Below are 19,540 nucleotides of genomic sequence, written 5' to 3' on the forward strand. Positions count from 1 at the left end.
CCTTTTAGCAACTGAGAGTGTCCATGACTTAAAGGAACGCTGTCGTGCCGTGGTCGATTCGTGCTTTATGTTATTCTACGATCATTTGCAGTTGATACAGAAGAGCAAGGATGAACACGAGGCGCGAAACCAACGCGAGAAGATTCGGAATAAATTAGTCTTTGGTGGTAAGTCCCTAAAAATCATATATCACTGACGCGTTAGTTCTATATTCCATTTCCCAAAGAACCTCAAAATGAACACCATTATCGAGGAAATTGATCAGTTGTGTGGTCCAGCTATAGCGAGATAGCTCGCTTGCGGTTGGAGAAGAAGCACATTGAGTCTAAGTTCTTTAACATCAAGAAGGAGCACTGCGACCAGATGAACCAATTGAGATCGGAGTACGAGGCCAACCTGGCTGACGAGCTGGCCGCATGCGATCACACCATCAGTGAGCTGAAGAAGAGCCTGCGGCGCAGCGAGGATGTGGTCGAGGAGCTGTCCCAGCTAGTGGCCGAGAAGAGTGCCGCGCTGGCCAATGAGGATGGAATCATTGGAGAATTGCGAATCGAACTGGGCAAGCTTAGGTCGGTGTAAGATAGCTTAAGGCTATTACTGAAGGTTTCTTTTAATATACCATTTCCTTATATCACATTTAGCAAGCTGCGAATGCATCACCGCCTGGAGGAGGCGCATGTTGGACCGGACATAGCCCCACACTTCATTGATAAGCAGTTGGCACAGATCGCCTTCTTGGTGGGCGAACTGAAGGAGGCACGCGAGCACATTGTCAATCTGCAGCAGCGTCAGGATTTCATGGACAAGGGTGTCATAAAGAAGGATCTGGTTATTGCCGATCTCAAGCTGCAGATGCGAAACCTCGAGGATCATCAAAACTTTCTCAGCATGCAGGTTAGCAATGCCTTGAAGCAGCACGCAGACTTTGACGAACTAAACGAAAAATATTGAAATGCTATGATGCAGACAAGGTGGTTTTATATCGGACTTTGAAAAATACCTTTTTAAATTTTTTTTTTTCCAACTTCCAGTGAACTAAACTAAATATCAAATCCATCGAATCGGAGACCCAATCTCAAGTCGAGGGTCGGTTAAACAAAGAGATGACCAAATTGCGGGAGAAGATCGATCTCGATCAGCAGATGCTCACCGCTCGGAACCAGATGATAAGCAGCCTGCAGAAGACCGAGCCAAACTGGACAAAATGTACTGTCAAGTTGGCGAGAAAAACATGCTGATCAGTCAGGTCCCGCGGCCGGGAATTAATAGCCCTGCCCATGCTTACCCCCTTTCCCTTTGCAGGTGAACAACGAGCTGGCCTAGAAGGAGGAGGAGTCGCGCAAACTCTTCGGGATCCTGAAATTCAAGCAGAGGGAGGTGAGGCGGCAGGAGCATGTCATCCAGTTGCTGAAGGAGGAAATAGCGCGGGGATCTATGGCGCTAAAAGTGCAAGAGGTGCGGATTGTCATTATGCAAGAAGAGATTAAACACCTGAAGCAGACCCTGTAAGTTCACCCAGAGAAAACCCCATAGTAAAAATAAAAATTAAAATATTTGAATGTTTAAAAATACAAGCTTACTTAAAATAAACTAAAAACATGATAATCTCATTATTCACGTTTATTCATGAAAATTGTTGACTTCAATTTTTAAAATTTAAAACTACGTTTTACCGTACTTACAAAATAAAAATTAAAGTGTGAGATACTTTGATTTAAACACAACACCCCTCGGGGCTAAATCTCTACCGAAAATATTTAATCCAAAGTGAAAATATTTGGACTGAAAAGATTTTTCTCTGGGAGTTAGGTTACTACTTACGTATGTTATACGGGAAAAGTTCGCCAGCTTGCTATTTCTTAAAACATGTCAAATAGCAGATACTACATTTTGTTAAGAGGGAGTGTTAGTTTCCAAACTAATTTAGTGAGTAATGGCAATGAAGCGAACTTTTTCTTCACCAATTATATCTAAAATTTGAATATTTTCCCAGTCAAGTGTGACGACCCCCGTCACAAATATATAAAATTCAACTTTCACATTAAAGCTTAAAAAGAACATTCCAAATACTGGCCCTTTATTATTCCAACGCGCGCCCAAAGCCAACAGCACCAGGTCACATTTATTCGACGAAGTTATCGATTGCCGATAATCATCGCCCAATAAACCCGATTACCCAAAGCGGAGACACAGCCCTTCCGCAGCGTCGATATCAACAAGCAGTACCACATTCGGCCCTTCAGAGGCGTCTACGCCACTAATCAAGCAGGATCACGCTCGATATAATTATAGTTAGAAAACGTAGTCTTAATCAATCGTACTATTAAAATATAACCATACTCTGAAGCGTTCGATTTGTGTTATTCTTTGGGGAAAGGGAGGTAAACCGATCAAAAGAGGAAATAAATTTCTGTCTCGAACCCTGGCCACGGCGAGCTATACCTCCCAAAACAGGGTCGTTACAGTAGCGCCCGAGCAAATTGAACACAAAAAGACAGTATCCTCAAATAGAAACACCAAAGATCGTTCACCCTCTTCCTTAACCCAACACAAAATAATACAATGGCAGACAAGTTAACTCGAGGCTGGATAAGCAATGCCAATAAAGCCCAACTGGAAGCCTATCTAATAGAATTCGAGGTCAAATCAGAAACACTGTGCGAGGACATGCGAAGACAAATGTCAGATTTTATAAAGAACGGCAACCACGGCGAGGAAACTATCTAACGCCTTTTGGAACTGGCTCAGAAACACGCAAGAAGCCAGCACCTAACGGAACAGGAAACCAACCGAAAGGCATTAGCGGGACAACCGACACAGAGGAACACATCGAGGAAAAACATAAATATCTGCAAGTGCCGAACCCGACGGAGTTTGTCGAAGGAAAACCTGGATCTAAGCCCACAAGGACAGAAGGAAATAAAGTGGCCACGATGGAAGTAATACGAAGTTGGGGAGAAGAATACGACGGAACTAGAAACCCGGAGGAGTTCATTAGTAGAACAGAGGAATTAGCAGAGGCATACGGCATAGATCTAAATCATGCAGCAGGAGCAATGGTAATACTTCTCAGAGGCTGTGAATTGGATTGGTGGCACACCCACCCAAACGCGATGCCGTCATGGAGCACCTTTCGGTAAGAATTCCTAGAGTATTACGGGCCAGCGGATCATGAGGAGAAAGCTATGGAAAGCATCACACATAGACACCAGGGCGAGAACGAGCCAGCGAAGGAATATGCGCTAGAACTCAGGAAAATCATGCGATTCACTACGCTCACAGAAGAAAAAAAACTGGAGTACCGAAACAGGAGTGGAGTTCAAGCGATACCTAGCGGAATACCTCCGACTAGCCGAGGAATTCGAGGCACTACAACCACATGGGCACACAGCACAGCAGACAAAGCAATAAACACCGGAAACTCGCTTGGGACACCAACCACCAAAAGAAACACAACCAATACTTAACAGAGGCGTCACAAGAACGGTCACAGAGGCACTAGAAGTACCAATACAGCTCGGGACACAAACAAACACAACAACAATATTAGTCCTCGACGAGGTCATCGGAGATCTACTCTTGGGAATAGACTTCTAAGAACAATGCAACGCTACACTTACGTATGTTATACGGGAAAAGTTCGCCAGCTTGCTATTTCTTAAAACATGTCAAATAGCAGATACTACATTTTGTTAAGAGGGAGTGTTAGTTTCCAAACTAATTTAGTGAGTAATGGCAATGAAGCGAACTTTTTCTTCACCAATTATATCTAAAATTTGAATATTTTCCCAGTCAAGTGTGACGACCCACCGTCACAAATATATAAAATTCAACTTTCACATTAAAGCTTAAAAAGAACATTCCAAATACTGGCCCTTTATTATTCCAACGCGCGCCCAAAGCCAACAGCACCAGGTCACATTTATTCGACGAAGTTATCGATTGCCGATAATCATCGCCCAATAAACCCGATTACCCAAAGCGGAGACACAGCCCTTCCGCAGCGTCGATATCAACAAGCAGTACCACATTCGGCCCTTCAGAGGCGTCTACGCCACTAATCAAGCAGGATCACGCTCGATATAATTATAGTTAGAAAACGTAGTCTTAATCAATCGTACTATTAAAATATAACCATACTCTGAAGCGTTCGATTTGTGTTATTCTTTGGGGAAAGGGAGGTAAACCGATCAAAAGAGGAAATAAATTTCTGTCTCAAACCCTGGCCACGGCGAGCTATACCTCCCAAAACAGGGTCGTTACAGTAGCGCCCGAGCAAATTGAACACAAAAAGACAGTATCCTCAAATAGAAACACCAAAGATCGTTCACCCTCTTCCTTAACCCAACACAAAATAATACAATGGCAGACAAGTTAACTCGAGGCTGGATAAGCAATGCCAATAAAGCCCAACTGGAAGCCTATCTAATAGAATTCGAGGTCAAATCAGAAACACTGTGCGAGGACATGCGAAGACAAATGTCAGATTTTATAAAGAACGGCAACCACGGCGAGGAAACTATCTAACGCCTTTTGGAACTGGCTCAGAAACACGCAAGAAGCCAGCACCTAACGGAACAGGAAACCAACCGAAAGGCATTAGCGGGACAACCGACACAGAGGAACACATCGAGGAAAAACATAAATATCTGCAAGTGCCGAACCCGACGGAGTTTGTCGAAGGAAAACCTGGATCTAAGCCCACAAGGACAGAAGGAAATAAAGTGGCCACGATGGAAGTAATACGAAGTTGGGGAGAAGAATACGACGGAACTAGAAACCCGGAGGAGTTCATTAGTAGAACAGAGGAATTAGCAGAGGCATACGGCATAGATCTAAATCATGCAGCAGGAGCAATGGTAATACTTCTCAGAGGCTGTGAATTGGATTGGTGGCACACCCACCCAAACGCGATGCCGTCATGGAGCACCTTTCGGTAAGAATTCCTAGAGTATTACGGGCCAGCGGATCATGAGGAGAAAGCTATGGAAAGCATCACACATAGACACCAGGGCGAGAACGAGCCAGCGAAGGAATATGCGCTAGAACTCAGGAAAATCATGCGATTCACTACGCTCACAGAAGAAAAAAAACTGGAGTACCGAAACAGGAGTGGAGTTCAAGCGATACCTAGCGGAATACCTCCGACTAGCCGAGGAATTCGAGGCACTACAACCACATGGGCACACAGCACAGCAGACAAAGCAATAAACACCGGAAACTCGCTTGGGACACCAACCACCAAAAGAAACACAACCAATACTTAACAGAGGCGTCACAAGAACGGTCACAGAGGCACTAGAAGTACCAATACAGCTCGGGACACAAACAAACACAACAACACTATTAGTCCTCGACGAGGTCATCGGAGATCTACTCTTGGGAATAGACTTCTAAGAACAATGCAACGCTACACTAGAATGCGGAGGCATCACAGCGAAAATTAAAAAGAAGAAGAGGAACCAACGCAGAAGCAAGCAACACAAGAGACACGGCATCGGATCACAAGAAACAGGGGATTTAACAGACGCACAGATCCAAGAGACCCTCAAAAGGGAGTTAGAGATGATGAGCCAAATTAAAGGAGTAAGTCACATTGCTAGCCACAAAATCTTCATGAAGCACGACCGCCCGATTAAACAGAGGTACTACCCTCAAAACCCACCAATGCAGTCAATAATAAACAAACAAGTCGACGAACTCATAGCACAGAACCTCATTGAACCCTCACACTCCGCCTACAGTTCGCAAGTGTTAATCGTGGAGAAGAAAAACAAGGAATGGAGGCTTTGCATAGTGGCTACTGATAGATACCGATGGACGAAGACAGTAAACAGTACACTGTCTTTGCGGTACCAGGACGCGGACAGTTCCAGTGGAAAGTAATGCCCTTCGGATTACACACAGCACCAGCGACGTTCCAAAGAGCGCTAGACTCAGTCATCGGACCAGAGATGGAACCATTCGCGTTCGCATACCTGGATGACATAGTGGTAATCGGACGCACGAAACGGGAACACCTGGAGAAGCTACAGGAGGTAATGAGGAGACTCCGCAAGGCAAATCTAAAGATCAACACAGAGAGAGAGAGATGCCACTTCTTTAAGGAAGAACTGAAATACCTAGGACACGTAATCAGCGCAAGAGGTATACACACCGATCCAGAAAAGATAGCCGCGATCCTCAACATGCCAAGCCCACAGACAACGAAGCAAGTACACAGCTTCCTCCTGGTACAGAAGATTCGTCCCGAACTTCACTGAACTAGCGCAACCGCTGTACAACCTGGTCAAGAAGGGGACAAAGTTCAAATGGACCGAGGAGACAGAAGAGGCGACCAAAAACCTAAAGAAAGCACTAACCAAAGCACCGGTCCTGGCTTGTCCGGACTTTGTAAAAACCTTTGTACTTCAGACGGACGCCAGTAATTTCGGACTAGGAGCAGTACTGACCCAAGAGTACGAAAACGGAGAACACGTTATTTCATATGCCAGTCGGAAGCTCACAAAAACAGAACAAAACTACTCGGCTACCAAAAAAGAGTGCCTGGGAATACACTGGGGCATCCAGAAAATGAGGATGTACCTGGAAGGGTACCACTTCGTCGTATCACGGACCACCAAGCATTTAAATGGCTTAACTCGATCGAGAGCCCTTCAGGACGGATTGCCAGATGGGCATTGGAGGTACGCTATCGCAAAGGCAAGCTTAACGTCGTGGCAGACGCATTATCCCGAATGCTCGAGGAAGAAATACACGGAGCCGAAGTAGAGGAGGACGAGTGGATAAAACAGAAACTCCTTGCAATAGGAAAAGAATTAGAAACATGGCCAGATTACGCATTGATAGAAGGAAAACTATACAGACATCTACCGTCATGTGCCGCAGACGAGGATACACAACCGTGGAAGCTATGCGTGGCAAAGAACCAAAGAAAACGAGTGCTACGAGAAAACCACAGCGAAGCTACAGCAGGCCACCTAGGGGTTAGAAAAACGAAGCATGGGGTAATGGCATCGTACTACTGGCAAGGGATGCACAGAGACATACAACAGTACGTATGTACGTCGCTGTGAAACATGCCAACGGTACAAGACCTCACAGCAGCAGGCAGCAGGGAAAATGCTAACAGAAATAGCAAAAGCACCCTCTACATAGACTTCGTTGGTCCATTACCGAGGTCTAGTCACGGCAATAATATGCTTCTAGTGATGTTCGACAAGTTCTCCAAGTGGGTGGAGCTAGCAGCCGTCAGAAAAGCAACAACAGAAACTGTATTAAAAGTTTTACGAGAACAGATCCTCACACGATATGGTACACCGAAAAAACTCATCTCGGACAACGGGGTACAGTTTACGAGTAATAAGTTTAAGGCACAGTTACAGAAATGGGGAATCGTCCACCAGTTAACAGCGCCATACACCCCGCAAGAGAACCCAGCCGAGAGGGCAAATAGGAAAATAAAAACTATGATAGCTCAATTCTCCGGAACCGAACACACACGGTGGGACGACTGGCTACCCGAAATAGCAATGGCCATTAATAGCAACAGGTCAGAATCAACAGGATACAGCCCGGCGTACCTACTATACGGACGGGAAATACGACTACCAGGGAGCCTGTATAAAGAAACCACACCTGGATCCGGAATGGTAAAGGAAACGATAGAGGCAAGGTTACAACGCATGATAGGAACGAGCAAACTAGCACATCGGAACATGGGAAAAGCAGCACAAGACCAAGCCAGATCATATAACCTACGGAAAAGAGACTGGAGACCCAAAGTAGGAGAGGAGGCAGCTATTGGGTTTGCAGCAAAGTTAGCACCGAAATACGAGGGCCCATTCAAAGTGACGAGTTTCATTTCAACAGTTATAGCGACAATAAGAAAAACATAAAGAGCATACATAAACGAACTGAAACCCGTAGTTGATAACGAAGTAGCTGGAAGTGATATCTCCTAACTAATCATCAAAACCATTACTTAATTTTCAGAATGGACAAGAAACTGGAAAGCTCCCTAAAGAAATACCGGGAAAACCTGGAAAGCCTTAACCAGCAGCGGCGTCGAGTCATCATTCTCGGGGCCGTGGACGTGGCAGGTCCAGCTGGAGGCAGAAGACCAACCAGGGCAGCACCGGTCGCAAGGCGGGCACCTGTTAGGAGACAAGAAATAAACCCAACAACGACGACAATGACAATACAAGGACACGGAAAAGGAACAGGATATGAAACCAAGCAACCGCAACGGAATAGCCACAGGTCAAGATCCCCACAACAAAGAACATCCACGGGATCGAAACGGAGCCAACTAGTGGACAAACAGCGACCACAGACGGCATGGGTGAAGCCGAGACGCCTGTCCGACATATATAGGGACCTGGGTGTTGGCCAGGTGGATCTGTCCGAGGAGTCGGAGTAGAATTGGGATGAGGAGTGCGGACGAACAATAAAACCACTCATCAACACCCAGCACAAGGAGAAGGTGTCGGATGCCGTAGCCCTCCTAAAGTCCACCTGGCACCCAGGAAACCGAGGAACCCGGAGGGTGACAACGGGAGAAATAGCAACAAGGATCCGGATCGGGCGAAGCGGCACCGTCAGCGTGACGACCACGGGAGTCACGGCCTCCTAAATATAAGCGGAGACACAGCCCCAGACCAGTCACTTGCGTTCCGACGACTCTCGCGGAAACAACAACCAGGAGGAATACCCGGGTAAGTGTTCTGGTAGTTAGTCTTGGTAGTGGTGGTGGATCCGTAAGAGTTCGGTTTGAAATTCGGCTCTACGACCTGGTGAGGATCACCGACGAACGGTGTGGTTTAGGAATACGCACCCAGGCCCGGTCGAGATCGCTGAGCCCGGCACAGTTTTCGTAACTCCGGCCCATCTCAGTGAGTTCCTCCCAGTGAGTCACGTTTCCGGATTCCGACCCGGAAACGATACGGAATAAAACGGCAGCTCGAAACTAACGATGCCCTACATTCCCACATCCCACTAGAAAATCCAAGTAGTTCGTTCCTCTGAAAAACGGCCCAGAACACTACGAACCCGACGTACTCGAACGACGAGACACGACGACACCAAGCAATCGGCCCTTCCGAAGCGCCGACACCAAGCAGTGCACCCAGCCACAGCGCACCGTCTGCATCAAGCAGTGCATAATCGGCCCTCCCGAAGCGCCAACACCAAGCAGTGTACCCCGCTACCACAAAACAAGTAGTGCAACATTCGGCCCTTCCGAAGCGCCGATCCCGCACACCAAGCAGTGCGAAACTCAACGAGCTGGATATACTCGGCCCTTCCGCAGCGTCGATATCAACGAGCAGTACCACATTCGGCCCTTCAGCAGCGCCGACGCCACTTATCAAGCAGTATCTCGCTCGATATAATTATAGTTAGAAAACGTAGTCTTAATCGTACTATACTCTGTAGCGTTCGATTTGTGTAATTCTTTGGGGAAAGGGAGGTAAACCGATAATAAGAGGAAATAAATTTCTGTTTCGAACCCTGGCCACGGCGAGCTATACCGCCTCCCAAAACAGGGTCGTTACAATAATTATAGTTAGAAAACGTTGTCTTAATCAATCGAACTATTAAAATATAACGATACTCTGTAGAGTTCTATTTGTGTTATTCTTTGGGGAAAGGGAGGTAAACCGATCAAAAGAGGAAATAGATTTCTGTCTCGAACCCTGGCCACGGCGAGATATACCGCCTCCCAAAACAGGGTCGTTACACAAGATTATGTTAATAATTGTTGGCCAATGGTATTATTCTTTTGTATCCATAAGAAATTAGTATTTGGAAAATTTTCTTCACCAATCTAAAGGATTGTAATATTTTCCCAGTCAAGATTATGTCAATATTCTTATTGGCAACAATTTTCAACAATTTTTTTAAGTTGTGCCAGCTGGCAAAGTTCATGCCAACAGGAGCAGGGGCCGTCGCGTTCGAGAGGATACTCCCATTAGCATGGGAAGATTCTTTGCGCCACTGCAGCACCAACTATTGCAGCATCAGCCACCAGTCAGTCCCCGTCGTCATTCACGTGGCATTCCCACCGCCCTCATTTGCATCATCCCCGCAATCATCATGAAACCCAGCAAAATGGTATTAATTCCGTGCCCGTAGATATTAAGATTCACATTATAATTTCGTAGAATTTATTTTGAATACTGCATAACCAGGAAATATGCTTCTTCGTTATAAAATTGTGCGAGAGCCATCGATGAACATCAATTAATTTTTTAAAACGCCGGTTCTGCAGCTGCTGCGCGGGTCACATAGGTTATATGTCAGTTATTCGCATCAGGCAGCTTGTTAAGAACGGTTGACAATTCCACTCTTTGAAAATCAAGTGTATGTATAAGAGTACTCATAAATGTTAATAAAAAATTTGTGGTGCTGGTCTAATCTGTGACGGGCGTTTTTGATTGAGATAAAAATTAGGCATTGGTCCTACCAAATTTTGGCTTTTATAGCTTGATGCCGGCATATTATGATAAAACTGGCACAAATCCCATGTCAACAGCTTTTGTCTAGCTGTTAGATTTGAATTGGGTTGGACGAACTGCATTTGGTTGCTAACACTTCGCCGTAGACAGGCATGCGTTCAGATAAGAGATTCTTTCGACGATTCTTCAAATTCCAAAATTTTTGGACATACCTTAGTTTAAGAACTGCATAACGTGGTAAACTTTTCGATTTCTGTGATTAATGGTCGCGGTGAACCTTCAATGATTGCAATTTCATCTTCAAGCAGACTGCATCAAGACCCATAAATTTCTTTGAGATAGATTTAATATTAATTCTCAAAAAAAATATATATAAATGCATTAATAACCAGCTGGGAATGATATTTAAAAATTATTGAGCTGTGAAATGGCATACAATAGAAACAACAGAGAGGAGCTTGACCTTATTGACTTTCATAAACTGAAGAATTAACGAAAATAGCCGAAACTAGTTTGATATCATCAGTTTGATATTTTTGGCCGACTAGTTTTGGCTATAAATGCCCTGATCGCTGCCTGCATTTCATTCATATTGTCGTGTACCCTAAATTACTCTAATCCGTAAATATGGGTGATGCTGCAGAGTACCAGAAGCTTAGGCGAAGCATGGATGAAGCCCAAGAATCCGGGGAAGGACATTAGTTTAGTTATGTACAGCGCCGAAGGAGAAGATATGAGTGTTCCTAGATCCATTACATATTGAATTTGCCTAAACGATCCTGTAATTCAAAAATGTCACCATTAACTGCAAAGTAAAGTCCAAGTCCTCTGGCCAGCGGGATCAGTGGGGAAAGGGGGTGGAGTTCCCCTTTTCCTGCATCGCATTGTCCGTGGGTCTGGGCAATGTCTGGCGCTTTCCCTTCATTGCTCTGGAGAAATGGGAGGAGCTTTTCTGATACCAAATATGATACTGCTCCTGTTGATCGAAAGACCAGTATACTACCTGGAGGTGATCATTGGCCAGTTTTCCAGTAGTAGTTGCATCAAGGCCTTCGATATGGTTGCTATTATGAAAGGTAAATTCTAATGGTTCAAATTGTGCTTTCATTTAATAAAAAAAAATTAATTATTAAAAAATTAATTGATCATATTGAGATTGAATTTTGATAAAAATAGTCATAAAATTTTTTGAAAAAAATGTATTAAAGTGATAATTTGCAACTAGGGTTATATTTTGTTAAAAAATGTTTAAAAACATAAATCTATTATGTATTTAAGTTAAAAAAAAATGATAATAATTTAACTTAATGGAAAATTTTTTTAAAACGCTGAAAAAAATTTAAATTAAGAAATGTAATTTCAGTTCCAACAATATTGAAAAAATTACTATGTTGATCATATTGAGATTTATTTTCAATAAAAAAAGTCATAAAATCGTTAGGAAATAAAAAAAAAAGCGATAAGAAAGTATAAAAAATAAAAATATTTTTAAAGTTCTAAATGGTAAAGTTAAAAAATTATAAAATTCACTATTTTCTTAACTTTAGGGTACATTTTTCTTAAACGCTGTATAAAAAAAAGTATATTTTAATTAATTTAAAACAAAGAAAGGAAATTAAATTTTCTTGAAAACATTAAAATTATAATTGACTAGCGTATATGTTTAAAACCATTGAAGCTATGATGATTTGCAGCTCAGTTTTTTGATTTGATTTTAATAAAATTAAAAGCGCAGTTCTGAACTGTCAAACTATTAAATAGTCAAAAAGAATTTCTAAAAATATTACAAAACAAAATAGTTAAATATTTACAATTTTTTTTTAATATTTGTATTGTTTCTATGGTTATGTTAAGTCGTCCGATTTTGATGAAATTTAAGCCGTAATTCTGAAATATTTAACCATTAATATATGTCGAAGAACTAAAAAAAAAAATTTTAAAAACAGCAAAGTTATCATTTTTTCATTTATTTTTCCGATTGTTCCTATGGGTCCTTTATGTTATAGTCTTTCGATCCGGCGCGTTCCGTCTTGTATACTACCTGTAATAGAAAAACAACTTTTGGGAAAGTTTCAAGTAGATAGCTTTAAAACTGAGAGACTAGTTTCCCTAGAAACGGATGCTAGTGATGCTGATCAAGAATAAATATACTTTATAGGGTCGGAAAAGTCTCATACTTCTGACTGAAATTATAATACGCTCTGCAAGGGTATAAAAATGATACAAATCACAAATTATTCAACTTAATGCTAAATTTGTATAAAACGCTGAAAAAACTTACATTAAGAAAAGTTAACTTTAAAAGAATTCGATTCAGTTTCAACAAAATTGGAAAAATTACTATGTTGATCATACTGAGATTTAATTTCTATAAAAGAAAGTCATAAAATCGTTTGTAAAAAAAAAAAAGAAAGTGATAAGAAAATATAGATAAGATAAATATTTTTAAATAATAAAGTTCAAAAGTGATAAAACTCGCTATTTTCTTAACTTAACTTAACTTAATTCAGAGTCTACACACTGTATAAGAAAAGTTTTTTTAAGTAATTAAAAAAAAATAATCGACACATTTTGTAACACAGTGAAAGCAAAAGCGTTAAAGGTTTATAACCCATTACCCCCAATTAATGCTTTGCAGGCATTGCTTATGGCCAGGTATATTCCACCGCTACCACCTACTGTGCCTGTATTATGGCATTAACCATCCGGTATTTGGTGGCCAGTTTTAGTGAGGTCCTGTCCTGGACTTATTGCCTGGTGGAATGGGGCAGCAGCTGTGTGGCCACAGGAGATTCCAATGATACGTCTATTGGCAGGGTGTGTTCTTCGCGGAGCTGCTCTTAACTAACCTCCCATCCTATACAGAGAAACTGTACTCAGGGAACCCTGAACTTTGGAGGACAATGGTCTAGGAAACTTCCAGCTGGGATCTGATATTGTTTCTCTTAGCCACTTGGGTTATCATCGGAACAATTTTGTCTAAATGCTCAAGGAGCTCAGGCAAAGCTTCTTATATTCTGGCCCTGTTTCCCTAGGTGTTGTAAGTCATTTTAATCCGCGCTGTTACATTGCCAGGTGCCTGGCATAGATTTGTGTATTTCCTAAAGCCACATGCTGAATTTACATGTTTGGTAAGCGGCCATCACCCAAATGTTCTTCTCGTTGGCCGCTTGCTTGACACCCAATTTATGTACGACTCCTTCAATGAATTCAACAAGAATGTGCACAAGTAAGCTACTCAAATAGCATTTAAATGTCTGATTTATTAGCTTTAATATTTTTAGAGACGTGATTATAATCACCACCATAGATTCGATAACTTCCATCTTGGCAGGCTGTATAATCTTTGGAATTTTGGCAACCTGGCTCATGAGACCAAGTAATTACATGGGCGGCTTGTTTGTTTATATGTACTATACAGACTGTCTACGTCACTGATTAGATTTAATCAAAAAAGCGCCGACTGTCTAAAGCTGGGTACTCGTAGTCCCTAATATTGACGGATCTTGTACCAAATATTATCTAAAACCCCATTAGGCAGATCGAACTTAGAACTGAGAACTTACTCGGAAAGCCCACGAACAGCAACTGAATGCTAATTTTAACCACAGACGATGTGCATCAGAGAGCGAAACCACGTTCTACTTTCGCCCCCCATTTTGCAGGCCTTCCGTTTTATCCAAAGCTTCGCATTAGTTGATAGTGCTCATTTGTTTTCATACTCCCATCCTAAGCAAAGTAGCCTGGAAAACACCGGGTACAGTGGTACAATTTCAAAACCGGCTCCTTTGTCAGCGCATCCTTCAAACTCTAAAATGCATTCATCTGAGGCTCAGCCATTTTAAAACGAACATCTTTTCGCAGCAGTTCAGTTAATGGTCGAGCAATCTGGGAATAATTCAAGACAAATTTCCTGAAAAATCCAGTCAACCCCAGGAATGCTTGGACTGCTCTGACATTCTTTGGCACCGAAAATTTGCTGACTGCTGCCGTCTTCTCTTACCCAGGCCATAGGTTTCCGTGTTCAACGTTGTGGCCCAAGAAGTAAATCTTTTCCTGCAAGAAGTGACATTTTCGCCACTTGATCTTTAAGCCAAACCTCCAGCTGTTTTAAAAACGAGTGCCATCTTTTCCAAACAATGTTCTGCAGTTTCGGCGAGAATTATTATATCATCCATATATAATCAAGAACATCATTGTTCATCAGCTCTTGAAATACGTGGTTTACATAGCGAATAAAAACAGCCGGCGAGTTCCGAAATCCAAAAGGGGTTTTATTGAATTCGTAGAGTCTTGATTTGGTGATAAATGCTGTGTATTTCTTGCTGTCATCCTCTATAGCAACGTGGAAGAAGCCATTCTCCAAGTCCATCACTGTAAAATATCTCCCTTTTTGCAGCTTTTCCACCACGTCGTCAATTACCGGAACGGGAAAGCAGTCCCTCAGCACCATCGAATTCAGTTTACGAAAATCAACGCATATACGACGCGTGCCATCCTTTTGGTTTCCAGGGATGATGGGATGATCTCGCCGTCTGGAACGATTCGCAGCTTAACTGGAACCTCTGCTACCAAATCCGCTGCCTTGTAGTTTTTTATCAGCATAGACACTTCCTTTGCGTACTGGGAAGGAACATCGATTTCGTCATTTGTATTAATTATATTGTAAATACTCATCTGATTTGGTTCCTCACAAGCTTTATCCCCTTGCAGGGAAGAAAACTTGTATCCTTCCGCAGACAATGACAGGTTGAACTTAGAGACGAAATCATATCCGAGCAGCGCATCATATTCAATGTCTTCATCGTCTATAACAACGAAGCTTTGTGAAGTCATCACTTCGTCTACCGCGACATCAGCAAAGAAACGTCCAACTGGGCATGTGATCTTCTTTCCCAGACCACGCAGCTTCGATTCACTTTTCTCCAAGATAACGTTAGGAATTTTGTTGAAGATGAACTTTCTCAATACGGATACGTCGGCTCCGGTATAGGGTGACCTTCTTCATACGATTCGCACTGCGCACAACTTGGATACCAGCAGCTAATCCAGGGCAATTTTTAGACATATGACCCTCTTTGTTGCATCTAAAACGTTTCGTGGCGGCCTTGCAATCCTTGCGAAAATGATCGGCAGATCCACAATTAAAGCAATGACTCTTTTTGTCGTTAAATTCGTGCTGCTTCTTCTGGTTTGGGGTCCAACTACTGTCGTTCGACGGAAACGGCTTATTTCCCTTTTCGGCTACGCGCTCATAAGCCTCATACTGTTCCTGCAGCTCTCTAAAAGATTTAGGCCATCCACAATGTAGCGTATTACAGAACGTGCATCTATACTGCCAAGTGCTGCAATCTTCCTCATCTGCAAAAGATACTCGTGAAAAGATTCCTGCTTGCGTTTTTTTCGAGTACGGAGCTGCTCATGAAGATCCGCGCCGCACACGTATTGACGACTAAACTCCGTCTTCAGCAAGAGGCGTATCTCGGTGTATTGGTGTACGTGAGTAGAATCCAAAAACAATTTAGCTGTATTCGTCATCTTGGCACGAGCCTGTACATACATTTGCTTTATGTTCAGACCAATGCTTGACCGGTATAGATTCACCGTTAAACTCAGGAATGATTTTTGCAAAGCTTTCCGCAGTAATTGAGCTACTGGTATTGTTCTGCTCGTCTATTCCCATTTTTAAGGCGAGGAGCTGGACAAGATCCTTCAGGGTCCTTGTATTCTCGGCGATCGAACAGCTTTCAGTAGCCAAAGCTCCGAAATTCTGACCACTTCTTGCTTTTTCAAGTTTCTGCTTCTCGTTGTTCGGAGCAGTCATTCTAAGATTTTTTACTGCTGCGGCAACTGACCTTGTGTAGTACGGCTGTCTCCCTTTTACAACTGGTATCTTAGAAGGCTCCTGCTTTTTTGCCCTCCCACTCATCGTCGTTCGTAGCTCGCGTTTTATTTTTTCTGAGACACCTCGGGACGGCGTAGTCACTTGCACTTTCTAGACTTGGACGAGCCCCCAAATGTGAGTTGAGATGGTTAATCTCAACTTGATTTTTATTAATATTATTTAAAGTTAGTAATACAAAATATTTGACTGTCGGCTTTTTCGGCTTTATTCCTACGGCGTCTCTCTTCGCTTTCTGCTTCCGCGTTTTTTTCTTCCTCTTCCAACTCCCATTCTTCGATCATCCAAAATAATCCATAACGCGTTCTATACATTTCTGCTGCTGCTTTTCTGCTCAACTGCTTTCTGCTTTCGGCTGATGTACTGCTTATCCTGCTGCTTCTCTGCTTATGTTAACTTCACAATACTGCTCCTGTTGATCGGCAGACCAGTATACTACCTGGAGGTGATCATTGGCCAGTTTTCTAGTAGTGGTTGCATCAAGGCCTTCGATATGGTTGCTATTATGAAAGGAAAGTTCTAATGGTTCAAATTGTGTTTTCATTTAATTAAAAAAAAATTAATTTTTAAAATTAATTGATCATATTGAGATTGAATTTTGATAAAAATTAGTCATAAATTGTTTGAAAAAAATGTATGAAAGTGATAATTTGCAACTGGGGTTATATTTTGTTAAAAATGTTTAAAAACATAAATCTATTATGTATTTAACTTAAAATAATGGTAAAAATCACAAACTATTTAACTTAATGGAAAATTTGTTTAAAACGCTGAAAAAATTTACATTAAGAAATGTAATTTCGTTCCAACAAAATTGAAAAAATGACTATGTTGATCATATTGAGATTTAATTTCAATAGAAAAAGTCATAAAATCGTTAGGAAATAAAAAAAAAGAAAGTGATAAGAAAGTATAAAAAATAAAAATATTTTTAAAGTTCTAAATGGTAAAGTTAAAAATTATAAAATTCACTATTTTCTTAACTTTAGGGTACATTTTTTTTAAACGCTGTATAAGAAAAGTATATTTTAATTAATTTAAAACAAAGAAAGGAAATTAAATGTTCTTGAAAATTATAATTGACTGGCGTATATGCTTAAAACCATTGAAGCTATGATGATTTGCAGCTCAGTTTTTTGACTTGATTTTAATAAAATTAAAAGCGTAGTTCTGAACTGTCAAACTATTAAATAGTCAAAAAGAATTTCTAAAAAATATTACAAAACAAAATAGTTAAGTTTTTACAATTTTTTTTTAATATTTGTATTGTTTCTATGGTAGCTTTATGTTAAAGTCGTCCGATTTTGATGAAATTTAAGCCGTAATTCTGAAATATTTAACCATTAATATATGTCGAAGAACTAAAAAAAAAATTTAAAAAACAGAAAAGTTATGATTTTTTTCATTTATTTTTCCGATTGTTTCTATGGGTCCTTTATGTTATAGTCTACCTGTAATAGAAAAACAACTTTTGGGAAAGTTTCAAGTAGAAAGCTTTAAAACTGAGAGACGGATGCTAGTGATGCTGATCAAGAATAAATATACTTTATAGGGTCGGAAAAGTCTCATACATTGCGTTGCAAACTTCTGACTGAAATTATAATACGCTCTGCAAGGGTATAAAAATGATACAAATCACAAGTTATTCAACTTAATGCTAAATTTGTGTAAAACGCTGAAAAAACTTACATTAGGAAAGTTAACTTTAAAGAATTCGATTCAGTTTCAACATAATTGGAAAAAGTCATAAAATCGTTTGTAAAAAAAATAAAAGAAAGTGATAGGAAAATATATATATGATAAATATTTTAAATGATAAAGTTCAAAAGTGATAAAATCGCTATTTTCTTAACTTAACTTAATTTAGAGTCAACACAATGTATAAGAAAAGTTTTTTTAAGTAATTAAAAAAAAAATAAGCAACACATTTTGTAACACAGGGAAAGCAAAAGCGTTAAAGGTTTATAACCCATTACCCCGATTAATGCTTTGCAGGCATTGCTTATGGCCAGGTATATTCCACCGCGATGGCTACCACCTGGCCAGTTTTAGTGAGGTCCTGTCCTGGACTTATTGCCTGGTGGAATGGGGCAGCAACTGTGTGGCCACAGGAGATTCCAATGATACGTCTATTGGCAGGCACGTAAGTTTGAAGGAATAAAGTCCCCTTCATAACAATTAACTAAACTCCCATCCTATACAGAGAAACTGTACTCAGGGAACCCTAAACTTTGGAGGACAATGGTCTAGGAACTTCCAGCTGGATCTGGTATTGTTTCTCTTAGCCACTTGGGTTATCATCGGAACAATTTTGTCTAAAGGCACAAGGAGCTCAGGCAAGCTTCTTATATTCTGGCCCTGTTCCCTAGGTGATGTTAGTCATTTTGATCCGCGCTGTTACATTGCCAGGTGCCTGGCATAGATTTGTGTATTTCCTAAAGCCACATGCTGAATTTACATGTTTGGTAAGCGGCCATCACCCAAATGTTCTTCTCGTTGGCAGCTTGCTTTTGACACCCAATTTATGTACGCCTCCTTCAATGAATTCAACAAGAATGTGCACAAGTTAGCTACTCAAATAGCATTTAAATGTCTGATTTATTAGCTTTAATATTTTTAGAGACGTGATTATAATCACCACCATAGATTCGATAAATTCCATCTTGGCTGGCTGTATAATCTTTGGAATTTTGGCAACTATACAGACTGTCTACGTCACTGATTAGATTTAATTAAAAAGCGCCGACTATCTAAAGCTCGGTACTCGTAGTCCCTAATATTGACGGATCTTGTACCAAATATTATCAAAAACCCCATTAGGCAGATCGAACTTAGAACTGAGAACTTACTCGGAAAGCGCACTAACAGCAACTGAATGATAATTTTACTTACAGACGATGTGCATCAGAGAGCGAAACCACGTTCTACTTTCGCCCCTCATTTTGCAGGCCTTCCGTTTCATCCAAAGCTTCGCATTAGTTGATAGTGCTCATTTGTTTTCATACTCCCATCCTAAGCAAAGTAGCCTGGAAAACACCGGGTACAGTGGTAAAAGTAATATTTATAGTGGGCTATGCCTTATCATTCAGTATACTTCACAGGTCGAAGCAGTTCAGAACAAAGTATTTTGGTACCTCTTACATCTTGAATCATTAAGGCCAAATTTTTTTTTTTATTTTTT

At 41.2% G+C, this 19,540-nt stretch overlaps 1 protein-coding gene and 1 pseudogene across 13 annotated transcripts in view; both read left to right on the forward strand.

The window, feature by feature from the left end:
• Positions 1-19,540, forward strand: part of LOC128265631 (uncharacterized) — an 85,153-nt gene that overhangs the window by 12,541 nt on the left and 53,072 nt on the right. The window contains exons 6-7 of one of the 13 annotated variants that reach the window (XM_053001800.1): positions 9-167; positions 227-268. The exons of the other annotated variants lie outside the window; for them this stretch is intronic. Coding sequence (XP_052857760.1) covers positions 9-167; positions 227-261 — 194 coding nt within the window. The 3' untranslated portion in view covers positions 262-268. Of the gene's footprint in view, positions 1-8; positions 168-226; positions 269-19,540 lie in introns of those variants that run through there. 13 annotated transcript variants of the gene reach the window in all.
• Positions 11,085-13,840, forward strand: LOC128265630 (sodium-dependent nutrient amino acid transporter 1-like; annotated as a pseudogene).

This window comes from Drosophila gunungcola, unplaced genomic scaffold, assembly GCF_025200985.1.
Source record: "Drosophila gunungcola strain Sukarami unplaced genomic scaffold, Dgunungcola_SK_2 000143F, whole genome shotgun sequence".
Taxonomy (NCBI): domain Eukaryota; kingdom Metazoa; phylum Arthropoda; class Insecta; order Diptera; family Drosophilidae; genus Drosophila; species Drosophila gunungcola.